Here is a 23768-nt window from a genome sequence, read left to right as displayed (position 1 = left end):
CTAGGATTTATATATTGTAATGTTTGAAGAATAAATCTGGTATTATTGATTATGAAAAGTATTTTTTTCTTCCCCCCCCCCCTTTTCTTTTATCTTTTGTCTCTTTTATTTTCTAGTCTGCATATTGGAAAATGTGTTTACAGTGTTATGTATTGATTTTTGTTTCTATTTCTTTTTTCTTTTTATCTTCTTGTAATATTTAATAAAAACTAATTTAAAAAATCCTTACATTGCGATTCCTTTGAAAAATGACACATCTTTGATTTAGGGTTTTTAAAACGCTGTATTGCTTTTGTGTAACAAATAAATAAACATATAAAGTCAAAAACAAAAAAACAAAAAATTCTGCACTGCTTGAATAAGTCTTTTCTTTCCTCTGTCCTGAATCCTCCAACAAGGACTTTCACACTACAACAACCAGCCGATAAAAAGACCTAGCGCTTCCCCACCAAGCCAGTTTTGCAAGCCCTGCTCCCCAAACCATTAAGCAAAGCAGACTGATGCCACACAGAAGATCTATTCCACGCCCAAAGTCTGTGGGGCTGCCTGTTTGCAGGACAGCTGCATGGCTGGCTGAAGGGGGCATTTGCAAGGGACTGCCAGCTATTAAAACTCTGAATGCCACAACCCATATGCATGAGGTCCGGGACATTCGCAGGGAAACCAAAATGCTTGTTTGCAAAGCTATTGTACCACCAACTTTACTGTATGCTTGTGAAATGCGGACCACTTATAAACACCATCTCCAACTCCTCAAAAGATTCAGTGTGTCCGAAAAAAATTACATATCACTTGGGCAGACAGGCGAACTAATGCCAGTGTAGAAGAAAAGATCACCAGTGTTGAAGCAAGGATTCTTCAACATCAACTTCGTTGGGCTGGTCATGTTGTTCGGATGCCTGATGATCGTCTTCCAAAGCAACTCCTCTATTCCAAACTTAAAAATGGAAAGCGTAATGCTGGTGGTCAACAAAAGAGGTTTAAAGACTCTCTCAAGGCAAATCTTTAAAAATGTAGTATAAACACTGACAACTGGGAAACACTGGCCTGCGAGCGCTCTAATTGGAGAACAGCCTATTCCAAAGGTGTCGTGGGCTTTGAAGACACTCGAACTCAGGACGCAAGGGAGAAACGTGCTAAGAGGAAGGCAAATCCACACCGTGATCAACTCCCGTCTGGAAACCAATGTCCCCACTGTGGAAGGACGTGTGGCTCCAGAACTGGCCTCCACAGTCACTTACGGACTCATTGTTAAAACCGTGTTTATGAAAGACAATCTTACTCGGCTACGAGGGATCACAGAAGAAGATTAAAACTCCAAATGCCATAACCCACATGCATGCAAATCCACCAGTCTCCCTGTCTGAGGCCAGCATCCCATTAAAGCACAGGGAGAATTTGCAGGGCAGGAGAGGTAGCCAAGCCAGCAGCCTCTCTGGCCTCCCCTCCGGCCCTCCGAATTGCTTTTCCGACTGCGGGGCTCATCCTCCGCCTCCCCCCCCCCCCCAGCCAAGCCCAAGGGAGCAGGCCTCTGGCTCTGCCTGCCAAGAGAGAGGCAGGTTGCCCTGGAAACATTTTGCTCTTTGTTCGTGCTCAATGGCCAGAGCTCCAGCCCAAAGGCCCGCCTGCAACAGCCGCCTTATTGGCACCGAATCCGGGACGGAGGCCTCTTGGAGAGGAGGCAGAGTGGGCAAACATTTCGGAGGTACCCCCCTCCCACCCTCCAAAGGCCACAGCTGAGGAAACAGAGGCACCACCCTCTCTGCAAGAGCCCTGGGAAGGCAAGGCAAGGCCAGCTTCAGCCGAGAACCATAGAATTGCCGAGTTGGAAGGGACATCTGAGGGTCATCCAGTCCAACCCCCTGAAGCAGAAATCGCAGCTAAAGAATTCCTGCTTTTAGTTTTCCATTTCAGGCCCCAAAACATCTTGGGCCAGTTCAAGGGCCGCAAGTGGCGCCCAGTGCCCTTCATTCGGTTGGTCAAATAACCTTTCGAAGGCTCACAAAACTTAAGGGCATCACCACCACCAGTCGACAAACTGTTTTAGAATGTCTGAGACACGGCTAAGTACAGTGGTGCCTCGCAAGACGAAATTAATTCGTTCCACGAGTTTTTTTGTCTTGCGGATTTTTTCGTCTTGCGAAGCACGGTTTCGGAAAAGTTTTGGAAAAGCTTCAAAAATCACCAAAGTCTTCAAGAACCTCAAAAAAGGCTACCACACCGCGTGCTATGAGTTGCTCCTCAAAGTCAAGTCGCAACTGTATTAACGGTTTTAAGAAAAAGGAAACAAACTTGCAAGACGTTTCCGTCTTGCGAAGCAAGCCCATAGGGAAAATCGTCTTGCGAAGCAACTCAAAAAACCAAAAACCCTTTCGTCTTGCGAGTTTTCCGTCTTGCGAAGCAAGCCCATAGGGAAAATCGTCTTGCGAAGCAACTCAAAAAACAAAAAAACCCTTTCGTCTTGCAAGTTTTCCGTCTTGCGAGGCATTCGTCTTGCGAGGTACCACTGTATTGGAAAGGGAATCAGTTACCCACTAGAGGAGAATGGGTGTGTAAGCTTTCAGAATATTTAGAATTAGCCAAATTGACAGATGTAATAAGACAAAAACCAAAAAGTGAAGTGAAAAAGGAAGGGGTGTGCCTAAACGAATACCTTAAAAGCCAAAGTTCGAGGACAGAAATCTGGCTTGAGTCTGGAATAACCTTGCAAAGTGAAAGGATAAGAAAGAGGGATTTATATCTGGATGCTAGGATAGAGATGATAAGGAAAACACGAAGACACAATGAGAGATAAAGGAGGTGCTGTGGGATTGGTGGAAGTCAATGTTTGTTTTTCTTTTCAGTGTTTATATTATTAACTTGTAAGATATGGATTTGTTTATATTATTAACTTGTAAGATATGGATTTGTATGTGTTTTTTTTAATATTGGTTTTTGTGTTTTTCTTATTGTTATTTTTTGATATTTTTTGTGTTGTTGTGTGGAAAATACTAACAAAATTTATAGTAAATTAAAAAATAAATAAAAATAGAATGTTCAAGACACTTCATTTACAACATCCCTGCAGGGTAGGCCAATAATGCCATCTCTGGATCGCAGTGGGGAGACAAGGTTTGAGAGAGACAGAGAATGGTTTGCTAATAACCACTCCCAGTGACCATAAAAAAAGGTAAAGGTACCCCTGCCCATACGGGCCAGTCTTGACAGACTCTAGGGTTGTGCGCTCATCTCACTCTATAGGCCGGGGGCCAGCGCTGTCCGCAGACACTTCCGGGTCACGTGGCCAGCGTGACATCGCTGCTCTGGCTCACCAGAGCCGCACACGGAAACGCCGTTTACCTTCCCGCTAGTAAGCGGTCCCTATTTATCTACTTGCACCCGGGGGTGCTTTCGAACTGCTAGGTTGGCAGGTGCTGGGACCGAGCAGCGGGAGCGCACCCCGCCGTGGGGATTCGAACCGCCAACCTTTCGATCGGCAAGTCCTAGGCGCTGAGGCTTTAACCCACCATAGGGGCACTTTAAGCTGCTGGTGGTGTGGATTCCTTGTGGCTTTCAGATGCTGGCTCCCTTAGCCACAGAATGGCCCATCCGGGAGGGATCTCAGCCCCGCCTCCCTTGAGCCCCTTTGGGCTGGGATGGATGACCCTTTGGCTCCCTTTCAACCCTATATTCCTTGGCAGCAAATTCCACTGTCGAACAGCTCTTACTGGCCCAGTTCTCTAATCTGTCAAGGTCGTTTTGAAGTGTGATCCTGTCCTCTGGGGTGTTAGCCACCCCTCCCAGTTTGGTGTCATCTGCAAATTTGATCAGGATGCCCTTGAGTCCATCATCCAAGTCGTTGATAAAGATGTTGAATAAGACCGGGCCCAAGACAGAACCCTGTGGCACCCCACTAGTCACTCTTCTCCAGGATGAAGAGGAACCATTGATGAGCACCCTTTGGGTTCAGTCAGTCAGCCAGTTACAAATCCACTGAGTGGTAGCATAGTCAAGTCCGCATTTTACCAGCTTCTTTACATGAATATCATGGGGCACCTTGTCAAATGCCTTGCTGAATAATTCTATGATCCCAGGGCTTTCTCTGTGGGAGAAGTAAGGCGGCCAGTCTCTGGGGGTGGGGGCTGGGCCAAGGGGTGCTGGGAGGCCAGCTGTGGCCTCTGTGCTTCCCCAAATGGACCCCCCCCCCCGGCATGCCAGCCACGGTAACCAGGGAAATCCGCTCCGCTCGAAAGCCTTGGCAGCCCTCACACTGAGGAGAGGATCCCTTTGTAGGGCTGCAGAGGGGTGGAAAGAGGCTGTGCAAAGGCAAAGAGAGAGAAACAAACGCACACTGCTGATTTTGAAAGTTTAAAAAGCCAACGCGCCCCACATTCAGAACAACAGAAGTGCAAAACCCTTCGCTGAGCAAAACCAAAGAAAGCGAATTCCCGGAGGCAGCAGCAACCATGGAGACCTGCACACTCAACACCTCCATCGCAGTTCAAATCTGGGCTAGGATCCCACCATGCTAACCTTTAGCTGAGATTCCTGCACTGCAGGGGGTTGGACTAGAGGACCACAGGAGGTCCCTGAGCACCTGGGATGGGCCCATCTAGTCAGGAACCTTCTGCCCAAGAGTGGCTAGCAAGATGCTTGCAGGGAATGAAGGCATTTGGGGGTAGACTGTCTTGGAACCTGGAGGTTCAATTCAGCAACCATTGGTTTGAAAGGGAAATGACATACATTAAGGGTGAGAGGTCTGGTGTTGACTAAGTCAGTGGTCATCCCTCCGTCATGGGGCGGTGAGTTCCACCAGTTAACCCTGTGCTGTGTGAAGTAGTACCGTATTTTACTTGGTCAGTGTGGCTACCAAGTTGAATGGCTTTGAAAGAGGACAGAACAAATTCTTTTCATTATTCTCTGTGTAGATTAGCTTGTCTTTTATTGCATTGTGAAAAGTGTTAATAAAACTTTATATAAAAAAGGAGCAAGTCAGTGACAAGGAAACTGGAAATCCGGCAGCTGGATGGGAGAAAGGAGCTGGAATGAAATTTCCTCTCCTGCCAACCTGGGAAGTTTTAAATTTTTATATACCCGTATTTTTCGCTCTATAACACACACCCGACCATAACACACACATAGGTTTTTAGAGGAGGAAAACAAGAAAAAAAATATTCTAAACGAAACAGTGGATGTATGATTTTTGTGGTTCATGCTGTGGCCACAGACATGTGATCTGACGGTGAGTTTGGGGTAGCCCAATGCAAAAATCCTGAGGATCCACGTGGATCCATGCTTTGTAACCACGTTTTTGCACCACTGCGGCCCCAGGCAACAGTGGGTGCGTGATTTTTTTGGTGCAAGCTGTAGCCATGGACATGCTATGTGATCTGATGGTGAATTTGGGGTGACCCAGTGCAAAAATCCTGAGGATCCATGTGGATCCGTGCTTTGTAACCATGTTTTAAGTGGGGAGGGAAGGAAAAGCACTCGAGGGACAAGGAACACGCGTGGGGTGGGTGGAGAAGGATGCTGTTAATAATGCAGAAAAGGGGTATAAGAGGAGAAGGCTCCTTCCCGCTTTGCTCCTTTAAAGAAGCAGGACTCTCTGTCCCTCTCTCCTCCCCACTCAGCGGCTCTTCTCCTGCTTTGCTGTTTCAAAGCGAGCCACGGAGGAGGGAAAGAAGCGGAACCATGGATCCTCTGCTCACGACTGCAGCAGATCCCCCTGCCACCCGTAGGCATTCGCTCCATAACACGCACAGACATTTCCCCTTACTTTCTAGGAGGAAAAAAGTGAGTGTTATGGTGCAAAAAATACGGTATTTTTTTAGGGGACATGTTAGAAAGGCCCCTACACCAGTAGTCTCAAGCCTCAAACCTTTGTACACAAAAACATTAACCACAGGATCCGCTGGGTGCATTTCTCCACAGCCTTTGCACGTATGTCATGAAAGAGACACCTATCAATCCTACAGATGGAAAGGAAGCCTGAGGACATCTAGCCCACCCTCCTCCTGCCAGCAGTGGCCTTCCTCACCTAAAACCCCTTTCCCAAGGCAAGGAGGGGAAACCACATGAGCTGGGAACAAGCTCCAGCCATAAGCACCCAATATCTGAGGAGCTGCTACATGGAAGATGGGGCAAGCCTGTTTTCTGCTGCTCCAGAGGGGAGGCCCCAATCCAGCGGATTCAAAGGACAAGGAAATTCCAAGTGAACATCAGGAATAACTCTCCGACAGGGAGAGCAGTTCGACCGTGGAGCAGTCTCTCTCTGGAGGTTGTGGACTCTCCTTGCTTGAAGGTTTTCAAGCAGAGGTTGGAGGTTTCAGGGATGCTTGAGCAGAGATTCCTGCATTGCAGGGGGTTGGAATGGATGACCTTTGGGGTCCCTTCCAGCTCCCCAATCCTATGATCCTTGGATACCTGGGGGGAAGCTCCCTTCCGGCAGAGGTCTCAAGCATCAGAAGCTGCCCGTGAATCACTGAGCAGAGCTTCCCCCTTCCGCTCTCCGCGTCACCAAAGCCCTCCGCTGCCACAGACCCAAGTTGATGATCCAAACTAACCCTGGCAAAACTTTTTTGGCGCCACTGTGCAGATGCGGACTATCCTAATTTGTCTAGTCCTTTTCCAAAGCCATCTGGGTTGCTGGGTGTCACTGAATCATAGAATCATAGAGTTGGAAGAGACCACAAGGGCCATCGAGTCCAACCCCCTGCCAAGCAGGAAACACCATCAGAGCACTCCTGACATATGGTTGTCAAGCCTCTGCTTAAAGACCTCCAAAGAAGGAGACTCCACCACACTCCTTGGCAGCAAATTCCACTGTCGAACAGCTCTTACTGTCAGGAAGTTCTTCCTAATGTTTAGGTGGCCTACTGCGGGAGGGAGTTCCAGAGTTTAACTGTGTGCCAATGGATTTAATAAACTCAGCAGAAACCCACAATGCCAGCTTGGCCGGAAAGAAACAAGAGGTTGGGAATTCTGTGGTCGCAAGAGGACCGCAACTGCAGCTGACCAGGCTGGCAAAGAGGAGAGTCCCTCGCCTCTATCTCCCCCCCCCCAAGCAAACAGGCCTGAAGGCTGGACAGAGGCAGAAAGCGACATCTGTCTGTCTCCCCTGATCTTGGGGGCGGAGGGGGACAGGGCCTAATCCTGCTGCGTCCTTTTTCAGCAATCAGACAGCTTGGGAAAGAAAGGGGTTGGGGGGGGAGGTTGTATCGTCTGCTGCTGTTTTCCCATCCTTCCCCCGCTCCTGAAATTCATTCCCTGGCAAAGGGGGGGGGGCAGAAAAGAGACAAGCCGGTTCCCCCACCGCATTAGTATGCAAGACACCACCGACGGCTCAACTCCCCATTCTTCTCACGGTGTACAAAACCCGAAGCCAGCCGGGCAGCCTGCCACGGAAAGCGCCCCCCCCCCCTTCCCTCTGAAGGGCGGACATCTGCGGGCAAATCCTCCCCAGCAATCACAAGGGAGAGAAAGTGGGGCAGCGGGAGGGAGTAGGGTGACTCTAGGGCGTGGGGAGAGAAAGAGAGTTACCAGGAGACACGACAAAACCATTCACACGTTCCCCCCCGCACCGCACCCAACAGACAAAAACGCACCAGTTTCCAAAGTTCCCCATTGGCACAGGGACCCCCCACAAAAGGGTTAGGAAAAAAGCAGATTACAGAAGCCCCCCACCGGCGAGAAAATGCTTCCCCCAAGAGCGCGGCAGAAGGAACTGACAGGTCGCCTTGTCCCAAAGTAAAATATACGCGGGGACGGGACTCTTTGGCGCCTGGCGCAAAACCAAGAAAGAAAACGAGCGAGAGTAAAGATTGTGATCTTCCAGGTAGGACGACGACCTGGGGGAGACCCGGGTTCAAATCCCCACTCGCGGGGTGACCTTACGGACTCTGCCGCTGCCTCTCCGCCTCACCTACCTCGCAGGGTTGTTTTGCTTGCGGGTATTAAATGAGGAGGGGGAGCGCCTTTCACGCCCCCTCCAGCTCCTTGGAGATAAAGGCGAGATGCGAATGCAATACAATAAATGCATAAGCCGCCCGCCGAGAGCGCGCTGCTACGCTGCTGGTCGGTCCGCGCCCGTCGGAGGCGCCCCGAGGTCCAACGTGCGCCTGGCACGGGTCGGGGACCGCGCGTAACGAAGCAGCCTCGCCGGGAGGGAAAGCGAGGCAGGCGCCTCCGAGCACCGGGTTGGGGGCGGCCCCGAGGGGCTACGCAGGAGAAGGTCCCGGACCAGTCCCCGCAATGCTCCTGAGCTGCAGGGGGAACTCCGTCGAAGCGCCCTCCCCGTGCCAAGCGCGCGCAGCCCGCGGAGACGCACCGGGCCCGGGGCGCACAAGAGCCGGGAGGCGGCACTTGGCCACGATGAGGTCCAGCGGCAGCGGCGGCCCGGAGCTCCACGCCAGGCGGCCCAGCGCCGCCGCCAGTCGCTCCATGCTGCCCTCCGCCGCCGCCGCCGAGGCATCGCCTTCCCTCCGCCGGAGACGCGCCCGAGCAGCCGCCGCCTCGTCCGCCCCGTCGGGGAAGCAGCCGGCGAGCTCCTTTCGCGCTCCGGACGCCGCCGCTGCTGCCGCCGCCGGGCTGGCTGCTCCCCGGGATGGGATGGGCCAGGCACGCCCCCGGGAGGGGCCGCTTCGACGCCGCGGCCGCGCGCGCCGCCCGCCCCTGCCCCTGACTCCAGGGGAGACCTCTTTGCGCCTGCAAAGGAGGTGCCCGCCCCGACGCGCGGGAGGACAAGCCCCCTTTCCCAGCCTGGAAGGGCGCTCAGGGACCGCAGCACTAGCAAGTTTCTCTTGGGATGCCCTGCCTGCGTTGCTTACATCATCATCATCATTAAGCAATCAATTAATTCAAATTACTAGTCGTTTTATTTTGCCCAGGGCAGCTCAAAAAGACTTGCAAACAAAAGCCCACAGAGAGGGAAGGGGGCTGTTGGTTTGTGAGAAGGGGTCGTTCTTGTTTTTATTGTGCGTTTTGTGTTTTTCTCTTGTAAACCGCCCTGAGATCAACAGAGGAAGGGCATTATTCAGATTTAATAATAATAATAATAAAAATAAGCCCAAGCCTGGGTGGGAACTACATCAGAAACATCCCACCCACTTCCAAAGGCCCCCCCCCCATTAAAGGCCACAGACCTGGCAAGAGAGGAAGGTGTTTTTGCTTGTCGTTTGCAGCATTTGTATGGAGATTTTTTTTATTGTTCTAGAGTTTGTGGAATTGATTTCCTTTTTCTCAGAGTTGGTGTTTCCCTGTCTGTTTTATGCCATAAGGTGGTCTATGACCAGTGGCGTAGCGTGGGTTGTCAGCACCCGGGGCAAGGCAAGTAATTTGCGCCCCCTAACCCGTGGATTTGCGCCCCCTAACCCGTGGATTTGCCCTAACCCCAGATGTTGCGCCTGGTGCGGCTGGCCCCCCCCTGCACCCACCACGCTGCGCCACTGTCTATGACTGTGCATTTCCCCTTTATTTCTGCTTCCTGTCTTTAACCAATTCCTGATCTGACCTTTATTTATTCTTGCCTTTGTCTCCCCCCTTTTCCTCAAAGGAGTTTGAGTTGGTGGGCCTGGCTCCCCCCCCTTCAATCCCCACCACAACCCTGTGAGGCGGGTCAGGCTGAGAGGCCACCCAGCAGTGGCGTAGCGTGGGGGGTGCAGGGGGGGCCGGCCGCACCGGGCGCAACATCTGGGGTTAGGGCAAATCCACAGGTTAGGTGGCGCAAATCCACGTGTTAGGGGGCGCAAATTACTTGCCTTGCCCCGGGTGCTGACAACCCACGCTACGCCACTGCCACCCAGTGAGCTCCATGATGGCCGAGTGGCCATTCCAGGTCTCTTCCAACCCTGGTCTCTTCCAGGTCATGTCTGATACTCTCCTTGCTACACTGGAACCTTTCCTTTGAGGCAGAGTTCTGTGCCCTTAAGAAGCTTAAATCCTGTGGCTTCTGCCTCTTAAAACCCACATAAAGTTATCTGATTAATATTTGTTCCAGCTTTATTGTATGATCCTTTTTCTCCCCTCTCAGTTTCTTGCTATCAGAAAACAGGCTTCCGTAGTAACCCTGCCCCAGCAGTGGTATTTTGGGGAGCTGGGATAGTCACCCTCTTCTAGACACAGGCCTAGGGAAACATTTTGCAAGACAGCAGGAGCAGCTTTGCAGAACCTGAAGCATCTGAGGAACACCCCTTCCTCTTGAGCCTGCTCCTTCCAACCTCAGTTTTTTACACAGACCACATGGCAGAACGCCTCCCGTGTCAACCAGCGAAGGAGGAAAGGCTGAGGCAGGAACTTACACAGGAGAAAAGTCACATTAACTCTGCTGTTCTTCATTAGATAGGTCTTCTTTCTGTGTATATTTTGACGTGTTCCCCTCCCCTCCGTTATGTCAAGAAAAGCAATTCTCTGTTGGGAGGATGAATTATTGCATTCTTCAAAGCAAAATTGCAACCAAACAGGTTATAAACAAAGATGTGTCACAGAACTGGGTCACCCTAGAGCAGCGCAAGGGTGCCTCTGAGCATGTACGGTGTGCATTAGCCCATCTGCAGACGTGAGTGGTGGGCTGGTGGCATTTCCAGCAGATAGTTGGTGTGTGGCTGGGCAAGCTGTTTTTTTTGGGGGGGGGGGTTGTAATTAATGCTTTTATTGAACAAGGTCTGAGTGGAGAGGTTTGCTGTGCGCAGATGCCATTTGAGGGGAGAAAAAACACAAAAGAAATGCAGTCCATCCTCCCGCCCCATTTACTCCACAAGTCCCATAGGAATGAAAAAGACTCTGCCTTGCAGAGGCATCAAGAACAAGCCCAGCTGCAATCCTATGGGTGCTTACATGGGAGTCAGCCCCCCCCCCCCCCCAGTAAACATGCATATATGCCTTACCTCTACAAACTTGGGGGAGTCACTTGGGGCTCATTAAATGTGGACTATTGAGGTTGTTAAATGCTTAACCAAGTGCCCCCATCTTGTTTTTTTAACCACCACTTTGGCCCTGCAAAGAGGGAGATGTGATCTCCCACATCAAAACCATGCTGGAGGCAAGTAAAATGTAATCTAAGGTGCGTTTTAAGAATGAAATGCACACATTTCTGCCCTCTTCCAGCTAGATTGAGTGATACTGCTGCTCCCATTCATTCCCTCTCTACTCTTTTAGTGTTTGGGGGAGTGAACGCATGTAGTACTTTTAAGGCCACAGTTAGAACTGCAAGCTGTTCACTTTTCAGCAGAAGCCCATGTAAAGCCGAAGTACTTTTGCAAACATTTGCCTTGTGATTAATGGAAGAGGAGCACCCTCTACTGTCGGACTGAGATTCTGCAGAAAGCAAGGACAATTCTTTATCCCTGTAGCGCTGTTCACAGTGGTCAATCCCAGAGTGAAAAAGCCCATGAGGGCCAGACCATTAGAGGGAGCGGAAGGAATCCAGCAGCACAGCCAAGCTGGGAGTCATGGGGCACAAGGCAGCTTGTTTCAGATTGCTACTGCATTTAAGATTGCTGCAATGCGCTCTATGCAGGGCCTCCCTCGTGCTTGATCCAGAAGCTGCAGGTAGTGCAGAGTGTGGCAGCATTGCTGAGAGGCTGTGTCAGCATAGAACACCTGCACTGGCTGCCAATTTGCAACCGAGCCAGGTTCAAAGTGTTGCTGTTAGCATATAAAGCCCGTAACAACTTAGGACCAGTTTACTTATGAGATCCCCTTATCCCAAATGTGCCCACTCGACCGCTTTGATCAGTGGAATGGGCACAACTACAGGCACCACATAATACTCATCCCACATCTGTAAGCTCAGTAGTTTATTGTGGCAGCACCTACACTTTGGAACTCCCTGCCTGTTAAACCTTCATGGTTTAAACCTCTCATTTGAATCGGAACCAGCGAGGGAGGTGAACGTCCTGTGTGAGTGTCTGGAGATGGAGGATAGATGGCAGTTAATGGATTGAGGTTGAATCCTGATTCCTGACAAGACAGAATAACGGTTTTAGGGAGACAAGGAGCCATCAGGTGTGGGGGACTTCCTGGTCCTGAATGGGGCAACTGTGCCCCCAAAGGACCAAGTGTGCAGCCTGGAAGTCATTTTGGACTCACAGCTGTCCATGGAGGCACAGGTCAGTTCTGTGTCCAGGGCAGCTGTCTCCCAGCTCCATGTGGTACGAAGGATGAGACCCTCCCTGCCCACGGACTGTCTCGCCAGAGTGGTGCATGCTCTGGTTATCTCCCGCTTGGACTACTGCCATGTGCTCTATGTGGGGCTACCTTTGAAAGTGATCCGGAAACTACAATTAATCCAGAATGCCTCAAATAGGTCAAAAACCATTTGCTAACCGGAAGTCTCACGCGGAGGTGCCTCTTCCAACCTTTCCACGGAAACATCAGTAGTGCAGGTATGAACAATGTTGTAAATGCTGTTGCACGGAAGGTGACAGGTGTGGACAGGTGTGTGCTGGATGAGAAAATGGGATCAGGCACAACAGGAAGGTAAATGGATTTTATCTTGCTGGTATTCCCAGCAGGGCTGGAACTGTGCCTGGAGAGAGGCTGCAAAATCCTGAAACATTCCAGCTGCTTCCTTTAGAACTAGAGTTACCGATTTTACATTGAAAACCTCACCCCCAGGTACAAATACCCAGTTAATGACATACCTTCACACTGCGAATGGGAGATGTTGGAAATCAGCCCCTAAAACACTTAACAAGATTGAGTGGGTGACAAAAGTAGGCTGCTCAACTTAATTTATCCAAAGCCTACTGGAAGCTTCAAGGAAGCATATAGAGTAGGGAGACCAGTTATAAAGTCAAAAAGTTTGCTGTGTAGGCCAGGGGTTCTCAAAGTGGGGGCAGTGCTTCGGGGGGGGGGCAGGCAAAGGGATTACCTAGGGGGGCTTTCTAAGAGGAAAGCAGGAGGCAGGGGGTGCTGGAGGTGTCAGTGACTCTTGGATTTTGAAAGGCTGCCATCACTGGAAAAGTCTGTCCATTTGGCTGAATTAAACTAAATAGTTTTAACTGAATTTTGAATAAATGTGCAATCCATTGTTGTTGTAGGGGGCACCGAGGATGAGTTTATGAAACCAAAGGAGCAGCTGCCCAAAGTTTGGAAACCACAGATGTAAGCAATATGATTTTGGTTTTTTTAAACATTTTTCTGTATGCAGTGTCAGCGCATAGCTTATTTGCGCATTTCTCAATGAAAGTAGTCCCAGTAGCTGCGTTCCCCAGCCAAGCAGAGGATTTTGGTGCAGCACTGGGACTACTGGGAGGTCCTGTTGTTTGCCAGATGCAGGAGTGCCAGCTGCCATCTCCTGTTCTTGTCCTGCACGGGGGACTCTGAGGCCGATCTGTAAAAGTGACTAAATAGAAGTGGGCCAGGGGAAGAGGGTCCCATAAGCCAGGGAGGCAAGCCGAGCAAGATGCCAGGAACCAGGAGGAGGAGGGCAGAAGATGCTAGCATGGCCTTGATGGAGCCTCACAGGCCAGTGATGGTGCTGGCCTTGTGGTCCCTGTTCCATCAGCAGACCTGCTGCTCCTGCCCATCAAGCCACAAGAGCTTCACCAGCAGAAGGAGGAAGGGGGAACGACCCACCAGCTGCAAGGCAGAGAGAACAAAGAGTCAGTACACTGTAGTGGTTAGTCTTGGACTGGGGCCTGAGAGGACAGGGTTCAAATATCTGCTCAGCCATGAAGCTCGCTGGGCGACCTTGAGCCAGGCAGCTTGCCAGGCTAACCTGCCCCACAGGGTTGTTGTGAGGATTAAACGGGGAGGAAGAGAACTGCGCAGTGCCACTTTGAGGAAAGGCAAGCGATCCAGCCATCTCCCCGCAAAGCCCAGATTCTGGTGGCTCTGTGGATTGGATTCAGCTTCTGGGACAAAGCTCCATGGATGGAGTGCGACCAGGTGTTGCCATCACTAAGGGGAGTGCTTGGCCGCAGAGAAGACACTGCAAAGCACCACCCTCAGAGCAAACTGCTGGGGGGGGCCCTGGAGGGCGCAAGGTTGGGGAAGGGCTGCTTCACCTGGATCGTGGGAAGAAGCTGCAGCCTTCCAAGGCATGGCTGGGCAGTGAGAGGTGCAGAGGTGCCCCTGGCAAAAGGGGCGGCCAAAAGGGGTTCCACACTCCCAGCCAGGAGGGAGGGGGCCCTTCTGCTGTTACAGGAAATACTCTGAAAACATACAAAACCCACATCACATTTGTCAACATGAATAGAAATAGACCAGCTAGAAATATTTCAGTTTATTTAACTTGTTAAGTAGAATATGAATTTTTAGCTAGTAGTACCAGAGAGTGGACTGTTTTGTTTTTTAACTGCTTGGTGCTTAATGAACACAGCTTTTACAAAGGATCTCAAAGAGACTCATACAGGAGGGCCAGGCCCAGGAAGCAAATAAAAAAAGCGCACGTTTTTAAACAAAGGTTATACAAAAAAGGATTTCGATGCAGACTCCACATTCCCTTTTTTCTCTCTCTTGGTAACGTTAGAAAGTGCAGCTCTGAAAAGGTAGCCAGCCATTTTCTATTTACAACACTAATCAGTAACACCATTACGCAAGGAACAAAAAACGGCACTGGTTTTTTGTTTTTTTTGTCCCCTCAAGTCACCCAGTTATTTTGCCTTTGCTTCAACAGCCACTCAGCTGGGAGAGGTTAACAAGCACGGGAAGAGACAGACTGCTCAACACAGGAGAGAAAGCGAGCGAGAGAGAGAGAATGAGAAAGGACAGTTCCTACGCAGGTGACACCAGAGCAAGGCAAGAGTTCCAAACACTTTTCGTGTGTCTGTGAGTGTGTGGTTTTGATTAAAAATTAAAATCAGCATCACCAGCTGATTTAATTAGTAGAGGAAGTTTCCTAAAAACAAGGGCAACAAGTTCATCCTCAAGCCAACCTCTGGAGCACACCTGGGTTGGGGGGAGAGGGGGGCGCAGGAGAGACTGTGCTGCAAGAGCCCCCTCCTGCGGTGGGTTTGCAGGCAGGCTTGGCGGTGGGGAGAAGGCAGTCCCAGTAAGGCACCCCGCTCAGCACGCACCTCAAGAGAAACCAGCTCTCGTCCCGACCCCGGCTCTGCCCGAAGCAAAGGACACCCCCCCCCTCCACGCTCTCAAGGCGGGCGCCCCGTCGACATCTCTGCAGCAGAGCCGGAGTGAGAGGCAAGGCAGCAAACTGGAAATGCAAGTCCTGCCCCCGAGGGGAACCCAAAAGCAGAGCCTGCGCCCGTTTGCTCGTGCAAAAGGGGAAAAAAGGAAGAGAGGAGGTGCTGCGTTTGCTCGCCGTCCTTCCGCACCCGTTGAAAGAATTTACAATTGCCCAGGGTTGTAAACAAGGGATGTTTTTTATTGTGAAGAACTCAAACACAGAAGGAGAGCATCCTAGGGGTGCGACCATTCGACTCACCTGCCCTCTTTCCCCCACCCCCACCCCCACCCGCCTTAAATATGTACTAGGCTACCGAGTCAGCTGCCTGGAGCAGCAAAGAGAACCAATTCTGTGTCGAGGGCTGTGGATTCGTGAACCGCCTGGCAGAGTCATACATAAAGATCAACAACAGCCACATCATCATCATCACCATCCTCCTTAGGAAACTAGTGCATGCAATTAATTCTTCCATTATTACCATAAACCCCAATAACTACGCAGGAGGGAGGGGGGGGGATAGTAGCGGGCCTGACGTTTGCTAGACAAAGGTTAGTAGATACTTCACGTTTTACCTCAGAAAGCTAGAACCCGTGATCAGTGCTTCGAATTAAATTTGGCAAACGTACTGTGTTGCCGTCTCTTAAACACATCACACCATAAAATAAAAAAAATAAAAATAAAACCGGCATGCAAGCAAAAAAGAGAGAGAAAGGAAACAAGGAGGAAATTGGTAGAGAGAAAGAAAATGGCAGCAGGAACTGGTCAGCATTTAAAGCCCCCCCTTTCCCTCCCCAGGGAAGAAGGAGACCCCAAGCAGACTGGAATCTCTTGCTCTAACCCCCTTGTCCTCAATTCACTACATCAATCACAGTAAAGTCATTGCAGGAGAGTTTGATAGTTTAAACGTGGCGGAGTCAAGTGGGGGGGGGGGCGCAACTCTCCTGTCCCGCTTCCGTCAGAGCAGGAAGAGGGGAAGAAGGAAAAAAGGGGGAGGGGGAGAACCAAAGTTCCTTTCCACATAAGGCACAGGACAAAATAATAAAACCCCATTTACATACTCAAGGCGAATGGATTTCTTTTTTGCCGATGCAAATATGGTGACTTAAGCACAGAATTCATTAACAAAACCCCACTGCTGTACAAAATAAACTGTTAATGCTAAGTTTTATTCTTGTACAATTTGCAGACTGGAGCTGAAATGATTTGCTCTAAGTTTTAATGTTAAGACTGGGCTATAATACAACCAGGATGTGACGCCGAGTTGAGCTGGTACATTAAAAGAAAAGAAGAGTCAGACATGATTTTAATACAGTTTCCAGAAAAATTATCGTCAGCGAGTTCTCCCGAAACAGAAGAACAAAGGAAGAGTGGAGCCATGTTAAGATGAGGAACAAAAAAAAAAATTTTTTTTTAAGGTTAAAAATGGGCAAAGTGGTTTATTCCACAGCAAGAAGAAGAAGAGGAGGAGGAGGAGGAAGATGGCGCTTGGCGAGGAGGGAGCACGTTCAGCAGCACTTGCTCTTCCATCCCGTCACGCCACCTCCACTGCTGATATCTACATTTTCACTGTTGGGCTCTTTTACAGGGGTCTGCAACAAAGCGGCAAGACAGGGGTTAAGTCAGAATTGCAATGCTCCTTCAGCCAGTGAACATCAACAGGACAGCGACCAGGGTTCAAATGAAGGTTTCCCAAACTCTTTCAGACTACAACTTCCATCACCCCTAGCTAGCAAGGCCAGTGGTCAGGGATGATAGGAATTGTAGCCCAAAAGCATCTGGAGACCCCAAGTTTAGGGAAACTCTTAATGGGCAACGAGCTTGTTCTCAGGGCACGTTACGTTATGGGCCTAGGAAGGGTCATGGCTCCCTGGCAGAGCGAAGGTCCCAGGTGCAGCCAGCAGCATCTCCAGGTAAGCCCATCAGAGGCCACACCTGAAACCCTGGAGAGCCACTGCTGCCAGTCAGGGCAGACAGTACTGGTCTCAATGGACCAGGAGCCTGACTTGTAATGAAGCAGCTCTTCCTTGCTTTCCTGCTCCTACATGCATGGTATTCAGCCACACACAGATTTCTATAGCGACTCTGGATTGTGCCCCTCCCCTCCCCTCTCCCAGCAACCCCGCAGGCTATTATACCTGGGGAAAGGAATCACAGAATTGGAAGGGACTCTGAGGATCATCTAGTCCTCCCCACTGCAATGCAGGAATATGTAGCTGTCTCTTACGGGGACTGAACTTGCTATCTGGGCACTACCACACTTGAATCCAATGAGCTATCCAGGCTCAAGATATTGCAGCTCTAGGCAAAAGTTGGGGAGGAGGGAAGGGGAAGCACAAATTGGGGGGCCCATTTGTGCCACTGAGCCTCAATGGCTCTCAGTCCAGTTCCCATTGTCCTGTTCAGCTCCCCTCCCGCCCAGCAACCAAGCCCGCAGTTACCTTTCGAAGAATGTCTTCTGCTAACGTGAGGAATGCCTTCTCAATGTTAATATTTGCTTTTGCGCTAGTTTCAAAAAACCTAATACCGTGCTCCCTTGCAATCTAGGAAAAAAGGAGAAACAAACAAACAAACCTGTGAGGATGGCAAATGCTTCACTGCTGCGTATCAGAAATGGGCGGCTGCCTCTGTCCTGCTGCCCAAACACACCCACAGCAGTGAGAAGAGATCCTTCAACCTCAGCAATAAAAAAATTACAAGGCAGGACAGGAATGTTCCCAAAGAGGTTTACATGCAAGAACATAAAACATTTGATACATATGGCATGTCTGCTAGATGCTCAAGTGAGCTCACTGTGGTGAGCAGAGGCCTGTTCCAGCCTGGGTTGCTCTGCCTGCTAAAATTTAGAAAGACACAAAACTAATCCAGCAAAGGAGCTCCGTCTCTGAGCCAATATCGAACCACCGTGAGGATGTGCGGAGAGGACACTCAGGTGGCCCCTAGGAGAACAGGATGCTCAACTTATAAGACTGGGCTAGTTCACTTAAGGTGACTCACAGCCCTAGCCTGTGGGACAAAATGTAGGTCCGCAGGCAACCCATGACCACTTGGGGTAACCCTGAGCTCCCTCCGGAAGCCGGGGATACTATGCTTTGAAGGGGTGGGGAAGAGGAGACAGACAGGAATGTTCACAAAGCTTTTCAAAGACTGGCCTGTGTGTTTGGGCGTAACGAAAGGACAGCTCAGGGTAACAAATGCTAACGGGTTTTGCAACATAAGGTACCGTATTTTTCGCTTCATAAGACGCACCTGACCATAAGATGCACCTAGTTTTTAGAGGGAGAAAGCAAGAAAAAAATATATTCTGCGCAGAGCATGTAAGCGGCTCTCGCTTTTCTTGCTTTAAACCTTCCGTCCCTCCTCCCGCTTCGCTGAGAAGCCAGCAGAGCAAGAGCGACAGCTGCACAGCGCCTCTTGTTCTGCTGGCTTCCCAGCAAAGTGGGATGAGGGACAAAAGGGAGCCCTTACAAGGGAGTGCTGAGCAGAGCCTGGCAGCGGCTCTTGCTGGCTTTTCCGGGAGGTGGCGGAAGGGACAGAGGGCAGCCCGTCAGTCCCTTCTCCCACCTTGCGGAAAAGCCCCCAAGAGCTGCACACACGCTCCGTGCGGCACTTTAAAGGGAGCACTGAGCAGAGCCTCCCACCTGCATTCGCTCCATAAGGCGCACACACATTTCCCCTTACTTTTTAGGAGGGAAGTGCATCTTATGCAGCAAAAAATAGGGTAGGTGGCCTGGGCCTGTGGAAATCTGTGTCCTGAAGGCAGACCACCTGGTGACAGCTGCCCATAGGTGACTCCAAGCCCAGGGGTCTCCTCTTCGGCCCACTCTTTGCCACCTGCAGAGTCCAGCGGAACTGCCACTCACCTGTTCGCCTTTTGCTTTGGGCACCACCCTCTTGTCATCCATGTCACACTTGTTACCTAGCAGCATCCTCTCCACATCTTCGTTGGCATGCTAGAGGGCGGAACCAGAGAAGAGCACCGTAAGTTCTTCTTCCCTGCATTGCTCCTACTCCCTCCAGAAAGCAAGGCTGACCTAGCTACGCCATCGTGAGTGGCCTGTCACACAGAACAGTACCTGGGAGAACCATGCAATCATAAATGATGGGCTGTTGTGTGATTCGGCTTCCATATTAGATTACTGCATGCGCGCTACGTGGGGCTGCCCTTGAGGACGGATCAGAAACTTCAACGGGTCCGAAGCGCAGTGGTCAAAGCGCTGGCTGGGGTCACCTTTAGAACTCATAGCCTGTTCTAAAACAGCTGGCCCAATTCAAGGTGCTACCATTAGTGTCCAAAGCCCCCGAAGGCTTACGCCCCAAATATCTGGGAGACTGTATCCATTCCCACAGACCCTCTTGGGTGTTAAGGTCAAGCAGTTACCGAACCCTCAGAAGCTGGGTTGGCAAAGTGTCTTCTTTGTGGCATCTCCCTCTTCACAGAGATGCATCTGGCACCTTCCCTGGGGAGATTTTGGCGAATGCTGAAGATGCACCCTCTATCCCCTGGCCCTTGACACCTGAGATGGAGGACCCACCCTACTCCTGTGGACGTCATCTGCTTCAAATGGTTGTAACACAGAATAAAAGAATTGCAGAGCTGTAGTCCAACCCCCTGCAATGCAGCAATAATGGACAGTGACCAATCCATTTATTGGTATGAATAGTAATAAGAATAAATGTACTATTTAAGAAGGCCAATGTCTTGAAAATTGGGAGAGAAAACACTGCTATTTTATGTCCGTTTGCTCCATTTAGTGCTTTGTTTCTAAAATAATTTCCCTGCTACCTTTCTGAGGACAGTCTACTCAAGGTGGTTCACTTTATCAAAACAGCATAAAAAAAGAGTTTATTTGTTACAATGCTAGACAGTAGCCCAGAAGTCCATTTCCCTGACCCCCTCGGCCCTACCTCTCAAGCTCATGCTCTGATGTGCCCAATAAATAATAATAATAATAATAATAATAATAATAATAATAATAATAATAAATTAATTAATTTTATTTATACCCCGTCCTCCCCAGCCAAGACCGGGCTCAGGCTGGCTAACACCAGGTATAAAAACGATTGAAATACAACTTAAAAACAAAATTAAGTACAACATTAAGATGCAGCCTCATTTCAGTAGAAACTCAAATCAAAAACTTTTTGGGGATGAAAACGTCAAATCTTCACCAAGGCCAACTATCCAGACTGGTCCTATGTGGGCCAGAAAAAAAGCCAGGGAAGTCCCCAAATAGGAGTTCCATCACAGAAGGGGAAAGGAAAGAGGGGAAGGGGATTACCGTAAATTGATTCCAAGCCAAAGGCCAGGCGGAACAACTCTGTCTTACAGGCCCTGTGGAAAGAAATCAGATCCCGCAGGACCCTGGTCTCGTGAGACAGAGCGTTCCACCAGGCCGGAGCCAGTGTTGAGAAGGCCCTGGCTCTGGTGGAGGCTAATCTGACTTCCTTAGGGCCCGGGACCTCTAGGGTGTTGCTATTTATGGACCTTGAGGCTCTCCGTGGGGCATACTGGGAGAGGCGGTCCCGTAGGTACGAGGGTCCTAGGCCATGAATCCAATGAAGGGGAAGGAGGCCTTCAGGTGCCAACTCCCAGATCTGAATGGGAGGCTGCTTCCAGAGAGGGGGGCCAAGTGAGGCATCAAATCTTGCCTCACTGGGCTGATTCTGCGTATCAGGAAACAAGCCAGCCCTGTCTGTGCTGAGGGAGGGCTGCATGGTACTTCACAGGAGGATTAGACAATTTCATGGAGGCTATCGGAGGCTACTAGGCAGGAGGGTCGTGCTCCACTTTCAGCAGGCTTTCCTTGCATTCTTAACATAAGCACTTTCTGTTGAGGCAAACCTACCCTGCCCTGCTCTCCCGAGGGCGACTTTTTGCCCCCCACACAAACACACAGAGCTCTCGAAATGGGCAGCATTAAGGTCCCCCCCCCCCCACGACTCACCTCATCAATGTTTCTGAGCCATTTGCTGATGTTTTCAAAGCTTTTGGCATTGGTGATGTCATACACTAGCATGATTCCCATGGCACCTCGGTAGTAGGAGGTGGTGATGGTGTGAAACCGTTCCTGCCCTGCTGTGTCCCTGTGGAGAGAAGCAGAGAAACATGCAGCACTGCCAAGCTTCAAGGGGGAAGCACAGAAGGGGGCCACAAAGGGCCTTCAGCACTCGATGCTCTACTGCCCTTGAAGACCCCCGGTGGCTCCCCTTTGGAGAAGCAATATCAGATTCATGATACCCGTTTCGTGATGTTTCAACTGGCAATATATCACAAATCATGATATGTGTTAGGGCTGGGCGATATATTATTCAAAACCGGTTTCAAGTCCATATTGTGATACTGGTTTCATGATTTTTGACCTGGCAATATATGGTGTGTGTGCACACGCTCTGCAAACACCACAATGTGGGGGAAACCGTGAAACCAGCCAATGCCTTGACATAGCTCCATCCTTTATTTCAGACACTGTGATATACAGTCATACCGCTTGTTACGTCCGCTTCAGGTTGCGCGTTTTCAGGTTGCATCCCGCGGCGCCCCGGAAGTACTGGAAAGGGTTACTTCCAGATTTCGCCGCTCACGCATGCACAGATGCACAAAATGACGTCACATGCATGCACAGAAGCGGCGGATCGCGACCCGCGCAGACGCGGGTTGCGTTCCGTTCAGGTTGCGAGCGGGGCTCCGGAACAGATCCTGTTCGCAACCTGAGGTACCACTGTATCAGTATATTGCGATGTTTAGCTGGTGATATATCGGGATCTCGAAAACCAGCCCTAGCCCTCATTACCATTTGAGTCCACACAGGATACAGTGGTGCCCCGCAAGACGAATGCCTCGCAAGACGGAAAACCCGCTAGACGAAAGGGTTTTTTGTTTTTTGAGCTGCTTCGCAAGACGAAGTTCCCTATGGGCTTGCTTCGCAAGACGAAAACGTCTTGCGAGTCTCACCATTTTTTCCCCGCTCCCCCCCCCCTTTTCAAAGCGGCTGTTAATAGCCTTTTAACAGCTTAGCCGCTAAGCCCGCTAAGCCGCTAATAGCGCTAAATCGCTAATAGCGCTAATCCGCTTAGCCGCCAATGGGGTTGCTTCGCAAGACGAAAAAACCGCTAGAAGAAAAGAATTGCGGAACGGGTTCTTTTCGTCTTGTGAGGCACCACTGTACTTCCCCACCGCCCTCTGCCCAATAGACACCTTCACCAGACGGCATGACAATAAAGGCCCCCACTCACCACGGCAGAATCTCATCACCCAACTGTAATGCTTCGTAGGAAACCTGGCAAGCACAGCCATGGGAATTCCTAACGGCAGGTCCGCTGTGCCCACCTGTGCTGGCTTACCTCTGGGGCCGTCTCTCCTCGAGCAACCCAAGGCATTTCTAGGCCAGGTGTGGAGGGAGAACAGAGTGCTTTAACCTCCGTCCTTCAGACCACTGACTCGCCTATGATGACCAGGCAGGTGCTTATGTATAAACCTGACCGTGGACAGGATGCAAGTAGGCTGCATCAAATGTTTATCTGTTTAGGTCAGAGGCAGACTTTGGGGCTGCAGAAGAATTGCCTGCAAATGCCTTAGTTGCAAGATCACTCAGCTTTCCCCCAGTCCTGTTTGCAGGTCTCTCTCTCCCTGCTGTGGCTGATCTCTTCTCATTGTGTTGTCTTCCTCAATTAGTCACAGGGCACATACTGAATGTTATTTATGTTACATACTGTCTGGCTAATCGACCCTTTTCACTGTAGCCATGAGAGTCAGAGAGCACTTCTTGACATTGCCAAAGCATCTCACCCCCCCTTTTTCGCATCAACATAACCCCCCCCCCCACAAATTCTGATGTGCCACTTACCATATCTGCAGTTTGATCTTCTTTCCTTGCAATTCAACTGTTTTGATCTTGAAATCTATCCCTAAAATATAAAAGAAACAACAGAAGTCATGACATGCCCAGAAAAACTATACTGAAAAGTGCAGTTATGGCAAATCCACCATCAAACCCCCCAACCCCCACCATGGGAAATCTTGACACCTTGCTTCTATACCTGCCACAAATCACCAGTCCATATAGCCTACAAATAGCCTTACATTTTAGCCAATCTCCTGGCCATTCCTGCTAACATGGCATTTGGTGCTTCAAGCTACAAAGCGATTTCACTAGTGCCTGTAGTTTATTCCAAGTTATTACTGAAACTGAGTTGTCTTTTTGCAGATTCCTCCAAGTCATTAAGCTGTGCGTAAGTGCAGTTCAATAACACCTATAGCACACGGCAACTTCCGGATTAAAGAGTAGGTGAGGTCTCTTCACCCAGGCTTTTCATAAGGCATATGAGGAGCTGTGGTCTGTATTCTTTGCTGTGCTGTCAAACAGACAGTTAAGGTGCTCTGTTGCAAATGTTAGTTTATGCGACCTGACAGTTACGTATGCATTTTTTATTTATTATGTGACCCACCCTGGGGCTGGGAAAGGACATAAAGGCTCTCCCTCTGTGAATACTTCTGTAAGACGTGAGTTTCTGAACATGTGTAAACAGGGCCACAGGCAGCCCAGGTAACACCAGGGTCCGAAGCTAAGGCCTATGCACCTGAACTGTAGTCCTTCTGAGGAAGAGCAGAAGGCTCTTCTTTTTAGAGTCTTTGGGGTTCTGATTCATGGCTGACTTTTCCTAA

General features: G+C 50.1%; 2 protein-coding genes across 2 annotated transcripts in view; both read right to left on the bottom strand.

The window, feature by feature from the left end:
• GAREM2 (GRB2 associated regulator of MAPK1 subtype 2) overlaps window positions 1–8572 on the bottom strand; it is a 34473-nt gene extending 25901 nt beyond the window's left edge. The window contains exon 1 of the mRNA XM_028725300.2: window positions 8309–8572. Within this exon, the coding sequence (XP_028581133.2) occupies window positions 8309–8423 (115 nt within the window). The 5' untranslated portion in view covers window positions 8424–8572. The remainder of the gene's footprint in view (window positions 1–8308) is intronic.
• Window positions 8573–14191: 5619 nt separating this feature from the next.
• The window catches only part of RAB10 (RAB10, member RAS oncogene family), a 28867-nt gene continuing 19290 nt past the window's right edge, over window positions 14192–23768 (bottom strand). The window contains exons 2-6 of the mRNA XM_028725303.2: window positions 22951–23011; window positions 21052–21190; window positions 18967–19056; window positions 17545–17646; window positions 14192–16695 (exon numbers count right to left, since the gene is read on the bottom strand). Coding sequence (XP_028581136.1) covers window positions 16612–16695; window positions 17545–17646; window positions 18967–19056; window positions 21052–21190; window positions 22951–23011 — 476 coding nt within the window. The 3' untranslated portion in view covers window positions 14192–16611. The remainder of the gene's footprint in view (window positions 16696–17544; window positions 17647–18966; window positions 19057–21051; window positions 21191–22950; window positions 23012–23768) is intronic.

This window comes from Podarcis muralis, chromosome 3 (genome assembly GCF_964188315.1).
Source record: "Podarcis muralis chromosome 3, rPodMur119.hap1.1, whole genome shotgun sequence".
NCBI lineage: Eukaryota > Metazoa > Chordata > Lepidosauria > Squamata > Lacertidae > Podarcis > Podarcis muralis.
The sequence above is the reverse complement of the archived record's forward strand: the minus strand, read 5'-3'. Positions and strand labels throughout refer to the sequence as shown.